Source organism: Scyliorhinus canicula, chromosome 3 (genome assembly GCF_902713615.1).
Source record: "Scyliorhinus canicula chromosome 3, sScyCan1.1, whole genome shotgun sequence".
Classification (NCBI taxonomy): domain Eukaryota; kingdom Metazoa; phylum Chordata; class Chondrichthyes; order Carcharhiniformes; family Scyliorhinidae; genus Scyliorhinus; species Scyliorhinus canicula.
This window is the reverse complement of record NC_052148.1, coordinates 34,940,302-34,952,988: the sequence shown is the minus strand read 5'-3', so window position 1 is coordinate 34,952,988 and position 12,687 is coordinate 34,940,302. Positions and strand designations below refer to the sequence as shown.

At 42.1% G+C, this 12,687-nt stretch overlaps 1 protein-coding gene across 1 annotated transcript in view; it reads left to right on the top strand.

Annotated features, from left to right (window-relative positions):
* The window catches only part of LOC119963900 (E3 ubiquitin-protein ligase RMND5A), a 47,852-nt gene extending 35,779 nt beyond the window's left edge, over positions 1–12,073 (top strand). The window contains exons 7-10 of the mRNA XM_038793290.1: positions 404–569; positions 1,954–2,056; positions 4,716–4,870; positions 11,226–12,073. Coding sequence (XP_038649218.1) covers positions 404–569; positions 1,954–2,056; positions 4,716–4,870; positions 11,226–11,289 — 488 coding nt within the window. The 3' untranslated portion in view covers positions 11,290–12,073. The remainder of the gene's footprint in view (positions 1–403; positions 570–1,953; positions 2,057–4,715; positions 4,871–11,225) is intronic.
* The last annotated feature ends 614 nt before the right edge of the window (positions 12,074–12,687 follow it).

Below are 12,687 nucleotides of genomic sequence, written 5' to 3'. Positions count from 1 at the left end.
TAAATTATTTATGTTATTTTAGATATTTTCATTAATCTTGCCACAAACTGGAGGACAAATTTAAACCGTCAGAAAATAGACCTTGACCACTTAGCGAATGTTCACTAGATACTCACCAACAGCTTGCTTCCTCCCCTGTGGAACAGCAGAAACCAATTTCTACAGAGTGGAAAAGTTAGAAAAGCATAAGAGTACCACCTTGGACTCCTCACCAAACTCCCTCTTCCCACCAAATATCTGTCCAAAACCGCACTCAAATAGGATCAAATAGGAAGAAAATGAACAAATGCTTCTCATAAAGGTGGTACATTTTAAGATTGGAAAAGTAATTTTGGTTTTGAAGATTGATGCATGCTTGTTTTAGTTTATTTTTATATATACTCTGGCTTTTGTTCCTTTGCAGACATCCAGGTGCTAATGGGAAGCCTTGTTTACTTGAGACAGGGAATAGCAAACTCGCCATATATGCATCTGTTAGATTCTAACCAGTGGGCTGATATCTGTGATATCTTCACCAGGGATGCCTGCTCTCTCCTTGGTCTCTCAGTAGAATCACCACTGAGTGTCAGGTATGAATAAATATTGCTAGATCTGATTACACAGTCATATTTTTTTTGTAATAAATTTTAGAGTACCCAATTATTTTTTTTCCAATTAAGGGGCAATTTAGCTTGGCCAATCCACTTATCCTGCACATCTTTGGGTTGTGGGGGTGAGACCCATGCAGACACGGGGAGAATGTGCAAACTACACACGGACAGTGACCCAGGGCCGGGATTGAACCTTGGATATCAGTGCCATGATGCAGCAGTGCTAACCACTGTGCCATGGTGCTGACCCTTACACATTTATATTTTCTGATGGCTCATACAGGAACTGAACTGAAATTACCCAAACTCATTTATTGTCTTTTGCACCCAGTAGGCAAGCGAATCTAGGTCCAGTCTGGATCAGATTTGATCCCAGGTCCCAATGCTAACATACCAGTGTCCAAGCCATTTGAGTGCACCTATATTGTACATTTTAATGGCGGCTTAATGAGTAAATTAGCACGCGCAGTAAATTTTAGTATAAAATCCATACAACACTGAATCATTTGTGCTTCTGGTATGTGTTGTGCAGTGCCCTATAGTTATTAAAGGTTTTGAAGTTTCAAAGTGTGATTCGTCTACAATACTGGGAAGAGACTCATGGAGTAAAAAGACTGGCACAAAATAAGGGAACCAAATGGGTTGTCTTTCTACTGTATATTCTAAGTAATTCTGTAGCATAATCTCAGAGATTGACTCTGATGCGAGGTGTAACCATTTGGTGAACTACTTTTATTCACTTGATGGCAGTGTTGTGTCACTTCAATTTCACATGTGTAAATTACTCTTCCTGTTAGTATGTCCCTAACCTTATTGATCCTGCATCAGGAGGCACAAACAAAGGCTGGGTGCCCCTCCTCACTTCCAAGAATAAAAACTCTCAAGAATGATTCACCTTAACCATTTTCATGCATTTAACTATTTGAGAATTCGGATATCTGTTCTCTCAGTCAGGGACTATTTTGTTTGGAAAAACCTCAGGACAGAACTTTTATTATTTTCTTTGCTTTCTCATAACTGGAAAAAGAATGTCTCAATTTTATGATCATTAAGGCTTAATTTACCTTCCCATTGTTCGCCCTAAACAACTTCTGCAAGGTAGCTTGACATCCTCATGGGTTTCTGTCATATTTCAACATCTTTTCACCATAAACCCTTCAAGATTGTTGAATCATCACTCCCAAATCTTTTGAGGTTGGATTTTATGCTACATTGATGAAACCTACGCAATGCCATGCTTTCTCATACCACATACCTTTTGATCACAATTATTTAAGAGCTAGTTCACAATGAGCTGAATGCCATATTCAAAATGTTTCCTATTAAATTGATAGATGATGTCTATTAAAAATTATTTATTCAGTTTTTCAGCAGGGTGTATTGCATTGCCAGCTCTTATTAACATTAAGGCAGTTATCGAGCAGAGACAATGCACTGGAGTATGGAATCAGAAGGATGAGTTGCCAGTAAGTACATATTAATGTTCATATTCAGTTTATACATAAACTCATGTCAGAGCTTGGACCTTCAGCTTAGGGTGCTAGAGTTGGTAGCCAAGCCCAGGAAGGTTGTTGCTAACTGCCCTCTATAATGACAGTTGGCCAAGAAAGGATCCATTATATTAGTTGTTCAAACATGTTTTTTCTAATTGAGTGATTAAAGCTGAGTGCTGCTTATGTTTGATGACTCTTGAAGATGCTTAAAAATCTGATGGAGATACACTTTGTGTGTGTGTTGGGGGAGGGGGGGGGGGCGGATGGAGAGAGAGAGGCAAGAAAATCATTTACATTTGCTTTGCCACTCCTATTTCAGTCTACCTTCAATGTTAAACACCTTTTAGCATTTTTGTAGTCCTCGGGCTATACTAATATTCAAGGAAAATTCTTGATTCCTGATCCTGCAGTTTTGCACACTGTTATGTTTTTATTTTAAAGCCTTGGGCCCAGAGTCTCAAATCTCAAAACATAGGATGCACCACAGACTGGATTTCTAAAGCCACTAACCTGGACATTAACCCCTTTCCTGAGATTTAGTCCTCTGATGCTGTCATCAGACGTTGCCTTGGCTCCCAACCACTGGCCATATTTTTAAATATGACAGCGCTGCCTCGACAGATGGTTCGTCCCATAATATCCAAGACGCATTGTTGCTGATGAGAAATGTAATTGGTGGTCAGTGCAAGCTGCCATTTTATTTTAGCACTGACCATTCCATACAGTTCAGTAATATTTGTATCTTGCATCATTGGTCTATAAAGACCTCCCCACAACATCAAAGAAGGAATGTGGTGAGAAGGTTTGAGCAATGAAGCAAAGTTTAAAACAAAAACCAGGAGGTAGCATTTCATTTACACAAAACCTTGGAGGACTTGAATTTGGGCAATTCATTAGGGGAAGGATATAAAAACAATAGAAAGATGCAGCTTAGATTTACTAGGATCTTACCCAAAACCTTTCTGAAAATCATCTTACTTTATTGGCTGCACAGCGAAGTTCTACCAGGAAGTAAATTTGGGGCAACTCCATATAATTCCTTATTGGAAAAACACAGCCTCCTATTAAGCCCTTGTTTGATATTAAGTTGCCGATTTTAAACAAGGGCTATGAGGCTAGCTGTTGGAGAAATGGAAATTATAACTTCAATTTTCCCACTCTTGTGTTTCTATGAAGCAGTTTCACATTGTGATGCAGAAGTACAGCAGCTTAAGTTCAGTTTGAGTAGAAATGAAAATTCGCACAAACGTTACCTATCATTGGACAAGTAATCCAGAGACCCAAGGTAATCTACTGGGTTTCCAGATTCGAATCCCACCACGGCAGATGGTGAAATTTAAATTCAATAAAAATCTGGAATAATGAAGACCATGAAACCATTGTTTATTGTTCTAAAAACCCATCTGGTTCACTAATGTCCTTTAGGGAAGAAAATCTCCCTTCCTTGTCGGTCTGGCGTACATGTGACTCCAGATCCACAGCAATGTGGTTGACTCATAAACACTCCCTGAAATAGCCTAGCTATTCATGAGCATTTAGGGATGGACAATAAATGCAGGCTCAGCCAATGATCCAATAAATGATGAAATAAAAAAACTGGTGGTTTCAATCCTGAAATCCAGGCTGCAGTGCACTTGGGAGCATTTTCTAATAAGATACAATAGGGTGTTTCCCATTGCAGATTGCAGTCTAGCACTGTGTACATCTTGCGACTAGAGCTTCAGAATCTTAATAAAGTGAATCTGTATTTATAACTAGCACATATGACAGGTATGTTATATGTAGTGTAATTGCACCTTTACACATCTGCAATGCGAAATATCGGGGAACCTAAAATTGAGATTTGACATTATTAGACAAGAGGTAGAAAGGATATGGCAGCTGCCTACATTGTACTTAAATTGGGAGTACTTGTCCTTGAAGTAAATTAACTTTCCTAGGGCTGATATCCCAGAACTTTGAGATTGGGGGGGAAAAGGTACTCTTATTAGTATGGCACAATTCACAAATATCTCTTTTAAACAGATGATTGTCTAGTTTACATCAACTATATTTACAGGTTGATGTCATATTGTTCTTCAGATTGTCGGTCCTTCATCTGCCTCCCATTGATTTCCTGTGTGCGACAGACTGTTTGCTAGATTTTCATCCTTGTGTCAAATCACTCCATGGTCTTGTCCTTCCCTACTTTTCTGATCCCCTTTGGCAGTGCATCACTAGGGGTTGTTTAGCTCACAGGGCTAACCGCTGGCTTTGAAAGCAGACCAAGGCAAGCCAGCAGCAAGGTTCGATTCCCATAACAGCCTCCCCGAACAGGTGCCGGAATGTGGCGACTAGGGGCTTTTCACAGTAACTTCATTTGAAGCCTACTCGTGACAATAAGCGATTTTCATTTTTCATTTCACTGCATATACCCTCCCCCTCACACTGACCCAGTTCCATAAATTCTCCTCCATAGCTACCTTTATTTTTGCTCTCAAACGTCTTATTAAAATTCTCAATGGCTGTGCCTTTGCTCCTCAATCAACCCCCCCCCCCCCTCGCTTGCTTAGTTCTTACCATTTCTGAAACTTTGCTCCCTTGCGAAGAATGCGTATTAGTGAATCATATTTTTCTGCTGATTGTTTTCTAGATTGAAGTAGACCTCGGTAAAAAATGTTGGTACCACTCAATATTTGCCTGCCCAATTCTTCGACAACAGACTACGGAATCCAATCCACCTATGAAGCTTGTGTGTGGCCACATAATCTCACGAGATGCTCTGAACAAAATGATCAATGGAAGCAAGTAAGTGCTGTCTCTCAAATTTGCTTGATTTTTCTGGTTAATGCTTACAGTTACTGAACAACCAGATGGAATAGTTAGTATGGCACCTTTGGTGCATGTTTTCATAATTCCTTCAGTAGGAAAGGAGTTCCTCATTCAGCTCCTTATATCTGTTCTAACAGTTAATTAAGTCATGGTTGATCTTTACCAGCACTTCACTTACCTTCACTTACCTACTATTGTTCACAGCGCTTGATAATGTAATCCACAAAATATGTTGATTTCAATATTAGTTCAGTACCACAGCTTTTTAGAAATACAAAATAGAAGCAGGATTAGATCATATGGCCCGCCAAGTATGCTCCACCATTCAGTGTGATCCCGGTTGATCTTCGGCTTCAACTCCACTTTACCCCCAATTTCCAATATCACCTTGATTCCCTGAAAGAACAAAGATCTGTCTATCTCAGTATTAAATATAAGTCTTAAATATATTCAATGAGGGCACATTAACAGCTCTCTGGGAGTAGAGGATTAAAGATACTAACTCTTGGAGTGAACACAATTCGACTTATTTTAGTGCAAACTGCCTCTTATGTTAAGACTGCGTCCCCAGGTTCTAGATTCTCCGGGTTAAACTACCTCTGTGCCCACCCTGTCAGTTCCCTTCAGAATAAGATCGCCTCTCATTCTTCTAAACTCCAGAGAATATATGCCTGATTTACTCAGCCCCCCATAGCTTTACGAGGGAAGAATTCCAGATTTTGTTAAACTTGATGTGCAATAGTGTCACCTGGTTTCACGCCTAAATGCAGCCCAACTCTAATGTTAAGATTATAATAATCTTTCAATCTTTATTATTGTCACAAGTAGGCTTACATTAACACTGCAATGAGGTTACTGTGAAAATTCCCTAGTCGCCACAGATTTATGACCCTTTGGGTGAAGTAATTTCTCCTCTTCTCTGTTTTAAAACTGCTATCCCTATCCTAAAACTACGACCCCCATTCTAGATTTCCCCATAAGACAAAGCATCCACTCTGCGTCTATTTTGTCATTACATTTTATCACCTTCTGTATCTCAATTGGATCTTCTTCATTCATCTAAACGCAAGAGAGTATCAGCCTATATTGCTCAATCTCTCTTCTTAAGACAAACCCTGCAACTTTGGAATCATAGAACATAGAACAGTACAGCACAGAACAGGCCCTTTGGCCCTCAATGTTGTGCCGAGCCATGATCACCCCACTCAAACCCACGTATCCACCCTATACCCATAACCCAACAACCCCCCCCCCCCCCCCCCCCCCCCCCCCCCCCAACCTTACTTTTATTAGGACACTACGGGCAATTTAGCATGGCCAATCCACCTAACCCGCACATCTTTGGACTGTGGGAGGAAACCGGAGCACCCGGAGGAAACCCACGCACACAGGGGGAGGACGTGCAGACTCCACACAGACAGTGACCCAGCCGGGAATCGAACCTGGGACCCTGGAGCTGTGAAGCATTTATGCTAACCACCATGCTACCCTGCTGCCCCCTTAATCAATCTGGTGAATCTCCTCGGAACTGTCTCCAATGCAACTACAGCCCTCCTCTTGTAAGGGGACCAAAACTGTACACAGTACTTCAGGTGTGTTCTCACCAATGCCTTGTACAGTTGTAGCAACACTTCCCTACTCTATTCCTTCAACCATAAATGCCAAAATTCCATTTGCTTTCCTTTTACTGCTGTATCTGCATACTAGTTTTCTGCGATTCATACACATGATACCCAGATCACACAGAACTGAAGACTCTAAACTTTCTCTCCATTTAGATAATAAATTGCCTTTCTATTTTTCCGACCGAAATGGATAACCTTACACTTATCCATGTTAAACTCCATCTGCCAAACTTTGGCCCACTCATCTAACCTATCTATCCATTTGTAAATTTCTTATTTCCTCATTGCAACTTGCTTTCCCACCTATTTTAGTGTCATCTACAAATTTGGCTAGAGTACCTTCTAACCCTGCATCCAAGTCATTAATACAGATTGTAAATAGCTGGGGCCCCAAGGACGGAACCCTGTAGCACCCCATAAGTTACATCTTGCCAACTAGCAAAAGATCCATTTATTCCAATTCTCTTCCTTCTGTCCGTCAGCCCATCTTGTTTCCAAGCTAATAGATGACCCCTTACCCCATGAGATCTTACCCTGTGTGTCAATCTTTGGTACTGCACCGTATCAAATGCCTTCTGGAAGTCCAGTATAAAACATTTACAGGATCCCCATTATCCATTTGGCTTATTACATCTTCAAAGAACTTTAGAAAATTTGTCAAACATACAACCATGCCGACTCTGATGGATTGCATTTTGATTTTCCAAATGTCCTGTTATTACTTCCTTAATAATACATTTTAACAAATTCCCAAAGACTAACTGGTCTATAGTTTTCAACTTTCTGCCTCCCTCCCTTTTTGAATATGGGCATTACATTAGCATATTTCCAACCCGTAGAAACCTTACCCGCATCCAAGATCAAGCTATCCCACTCCCTGTCATTCTGCCAGGGAAGTTTGGAATATTATAACCAATGGATCCACTATCTCCGCTGCCACTTCCTCTAAACCCCTAGTATGTAGGCCGAGACTTTTAATTCACATTTTACCATCTGCAGTGGCGGGATTTGAACCTGGATCCTCAGAATATTACTCTGGGTCGCTGGCTTACTAGTCCATGGTTTAGGGGCTGGTTTAGCACTGGGCTAAAGAGCTGGCTTTTAAAGCACGCCAAGGCAGGCCAGCAGCACGGTTCAGTTCCCGTACCAGCCTCCCCAAACTGGCGCTGGAATGTGGCGACTAGGGGTTTTTCACAGCAACTTCATTGAAGCCTACTTGTGACAATAAGCGATTTTCATTTCATTTCATTTTCACTACGCCACCGCCTCCCCTATTTCAGAATAGCCTGCTGCCTGGTTGGTTCCACAACATATTGCTCAAATAAATAATCTCTAATACATTCAATGAACTCTTCCTCAAGACTAAGCTTGCCAATTTAATTAATCTAGTCTATATGCATATTAAAATTACTCATAATTATTGCCATGCATTTCTTATAAGCCCCTGATATTTCCAGGTTTATACTGTGCTCTGCTATGGAACTACTTTTTTGGGACCTATGCATTACTTCCACCAGAGACTTTCGTTGACTTTCTAGCCAGACTGATTCTACGTCTTGGTCTCCTGTGCCTATATCATGTCTCACTACAATACCGATCCCTTCCTTTACTAGTAAATCTGCTCCACCTTCTTTTCCTTTCTGCCTCTCCTTCTGAAATACTGAGTACCCTTGGATATTCAACTGTTAATCTTGTTGACCCTGTGCCAACTAGCTCGTAACTCAGGTAGTAATCCAGAGATTATTACCTTTTTTGGTTCTGCTTTTTAATTTAGCACCTAGGTGTTCATATTTTCTCAGCAAGATCTCTATCCTTGTTCTACCTATATCGTTGGTACCTACATGGGCCACAACAACTAGATCTTTTGCGTCCCACTCCACGTTCCTCTGCAGCCCAGATGAGATATTCCAAACCCTGGCACAACCTTCGGGACTATGGATCCTGGCCACAGAGAAAAGTGTCTATGCCCCTAACTATACTATCCCCGATTACAACTACATTGCTTTTCTCCCCCCCCCCCCCCCCCCCCCACTTGAATGGCTCCCTGTACCAAGCTGCTGTGGTCAGTTTGCTCATTCTCCCCACTGTCCCCACTCTCGTCCACACAGGAAACAAGAATCTTGAACCTGTTGGACAAGGGCTGAGGCTCCTGCAACTCTACCTCCTGGGTCCCTCTACCTGCCTCACTAATATTCACACCCTTCTATCCCTGATCACTGGCTGAATTCAAAGTAGTTAATCCAAGGGGTGTTACTGTCTCCGAAGCAACGTGCAGATAACTCTTTCCCCCTCCCTGATGTGCCAAGGCGTCCAAAGCTCAGACTCCAGCTCATCAACTCTGAGCCGGAGTTCCTCGAGCAACTCTTGCTATCGGGGAGATTGCCTGGTGAATGTTGTTGGCCTCAGTGCAAACTGGGTGGGTGGCCTGGCGACAATGGCCCTGGTGCCGTCAGATTCTATTTACCTGGCTATCAGGGTAGTTGGCTCCCATGGCATCTCTACTAGGCACGGTCCAATAAGTGGCTCATCCCCTGCAACTGCTGCTGACACTGCTGGTCCTCCAAGTGGTGCCCATCCGGTCGGCGCGGTAGCACAGTGGTTAGCACTGTTGCTTCACAGCGCCAGGGTGCCAGGTTCGATTCTAGCCTTGGGTTACTGTCTGTGTGGAGTCTGCACGTTCTCCCTGTGTCTGCATGGGTTTCCTCCGGGTGCTCCGGTTTCCCCCCACAAGTCCGGAAAGATGTGCTGTTAGGTAATTTGGACCTTCTTAATTCTCCCTCTACGTACCCGAACAGGCACTGGGATGTGGCGAGTAGGGGCTTTTCACAGATACTTCATTGCAGTGTTCATGTTAGTCAGCTTGTGACAATTAAGATTATTATTATATCTGAAATAGATTTTAGGGCCTGTTGCATACCCTGGAACTGATGTTGGCTGCTCTCTGGGAAACCAGGTTTATCACAGTGCAAAGCCAGGAAAGTAATGCTGTGCCTGTATAAAGCTTTGGTTTGGCTACAACAAGAGCTTTCTTTCCAGTTCTAGTCACTATACTTAAAAAAAATATGTGATGGAACTTGAGAGGGTGAAGAGGAGACTTATAGACGGTTCCAGGCTTGAGGAAATTTGAACATAGAACATACAGTGCAGAAGGGAGCCATTTGGCTCATCGAGTCTGCATCGACCCACTTAAACCCTCGCTTCCACCCTATCCCCAATAATCCCTCCAAACCTTTTTGGTCACTAAGAGCAATTTATCATGGCCAATCCACCTAACCTGCACGTCTTTGGACTGGGAGGAAACTGGAGCACCCGGAGGAAACCCACGCAGACACTTGCAGATTCCACACAGACAGTGACCCAGCAGGGAATGGAACCTGGGACCCTGGTGCTGTGAAGCCACTTGTGCTGCCTGCTGCCCAATGATTTAGCTAAAGGTTAGTTGGAGAAGCTGCAGTTGGTTCTCCTTGGAATCAAGGAAATTGAAGGGCACTTTGACAAGAGGTATACAAGATTAGGGTCGGGTTAGATAAGATATACAAATAAAAACTGCCGCTGCTCCACTCGTTGATGGTATAAGGACTAGGGGGGGGGGGCAGATTTAAAGTTTAGACAAGGGGCTATGGGTTGCGAGGATGAACTTTTTTTACACAGCGAGTGATAATGACCTGCCTGTGAAGGTGATGAAGCCAGAGATGGTGAACGTTTTCAAAAGGAAATTGGATGGGCACTTGAGGGGAAGAATCTTACTGGACTATTTGGTACAGCGGGAAAATTAAGCTGATTGGATTGTTTTAAGGAGGCTGGCTTGAAGTCAGTGGGCTGAATGGCGGCCTCCTGTGCTGTAAAGACTAAGTTTCAATTCTATGATTCCAAAGATAATGCAGTGTTGCAAATATTTGTCATTTTGTGTTAGGCGAACAGCTGTAACCTCTTGGGAGTGTTGTCACAGTTGTTCTCATTTGTTTATTGCTTTGTTGATCATGTGACAATTTTGATTATCAGTTTGCAGTCGGCAAACAGTCGGTGTTGCCCAAGTTCATGGACAAAATCAGATAAGGGAAATCCACACTAATTTCATTTTAAATGTTAGCTATTTTGCACATGCTAAAAAACTTGTTTTGACCAGTGAATTCCTATGACGATAAGAGTCCCTATAACCTTGGTCCGTTGTATACATTTCCACTCACTGGATTAGAGAGTGCTCTGTTATGGTGGTAGAATTATCCTGTTTTGTTTAGCATTCAATCCTCAGACCACTATGAGGTCAAATTGGAATTAATAGCTAAAATTATATCAAATTTTCAGTGCTATGCCCAAAGATAGAAGTGACCTTTGAGCACATTTGCAAGCAGGCTCTGTGTTGATTTCAGAATGGGCAGTGCAATCACGGCTGTGGGAAATGCTGATTGGATTGAGAGACATGAGCACCTTTACTGCTACCGCTGTCCAGAATGGATTTGAACGCAAGAATCTAGTGGAAGTCTTGAGTGTGCGCAGTATAATTGGTCGGCTATTACTTAATACCAATAACTTATCAAAGCTATCAATCAGAATGTAAGGAAAAATGTCTGTGCCGTCTTGAGGTAACCAGGGTTGTGCTGCTTGTTGAAATATGTTTGGCAGGGTTATCATAGACCATCTTCCTGTGATTCTTTTTACTGCGACCCTCAAATGACCATTCGTTTTTTTTCTTCACTTCTTCCTAGGTTAAAATGCCCGTATTGTCCAATGGAGCAGGCACCAGCAGATGCGAAACAGATCTTCTTTTGAAGATTGTTGTGACTTGGGGAGTGGTTTCAGAATTTTGAGCAGTGCTGCAGCAATTCATTGTTCTGTTGGACTAAGGCTAAGTTGTAGAATGGTGTGTACATGCCAATGTGTATTTGGGATGAACTAAAGAGGAAAACTACTGGATATAAATTGGTTGCAATAGGGCTTTGGAACTCAGCTTGGTCTTGGTATTTGATCAAGTGAGTACACCAGCAGTCACCATTTCATGCAGTTATTTTATATTGAGACAATACTAGCAGTGCATTTTTTAAACTTAAAATATATGTAATCACCCATGAACAACGCATTTCATATGATTCCTCATAGTATCATTGTCATTTCATCGGTTAAAATTGATTTTTTAAAAGTTCAGTGTGATCTTTATTCTTTAAAAAAAAAATAGAAAAATTGAATGTATGAGTAGATAACTACTGGTAATGTTTGCATACCTTTCTATGTTGGTTTGATTGAGGTAGCTTTGATATATTTTCATGTAATTTCTTTCCTGACACAATTTGACACGGGCTCAAATATTGAGTGTGCATATATTAAGCCCCCCCTCAGGGGCTGATTATTTAAATTTACTGTAAATTTAAACTGCATTTGCATCGAAGGTGGGCTAGCGAAGTATTGGCATGGGGGAAGGCAACAATGCATGAAGGATAGACGTGTATAATTTTGCTTCATGTAGATAATTTAGTTAGGTGTATGGTACCATGTCCAATACATAACTACAACCTGAAATATAAAACTGAAAAATCTTATTAAACAGTTGTATACCAAGCACTTGTATGTTTCGTCACTGTTTGGGGAGTACGCTATCATTGCAGGATTAGCTCTGTTGAAGAATGGGTCACTTTGTCATCTTCCAGCATGTGAACGGTGAAATTTCATACCTGTTCTTGATGTTCAGCTTAGATTCTGCCAGTGCCATTCTACACCATTCAGCTCCTGACCTTGCTACACTCTTGGTTCAAACCATAGATCCATAAAACTCCTACAGCACAGAAGGAGGCCATTCGGCCAATCGGGTCTGCACCGACTTTCTGAAAGAGCACCCTACCGAGGCCCTTTCCCCTGCTTTATCCCCACAACCCCACCCAATTTACACATCTTTGGACACGTAAGGGAAATTAGCATGGCCAATCCACCTAGCCTGCACTTCTTTGAACTGTGTGAGGAAACTGGAGCACCCGGAGGAAACCCACGCAGACACGCGGAGAACGTGCAAAGTCGACGGTCACCCGGGCCAGAATTGTACCAGGTCTTGGCGCTGTGAGGCAGCAGTGCTAACCACTGTGCCACCGTGCTGCCCTGGACAAAAGAGCTGATCTCAGGAGGTGAGAGTGACTGCCTTTGGCATGAAGGCAGTATTTGATGAAGTGAAAATGAAAAAGT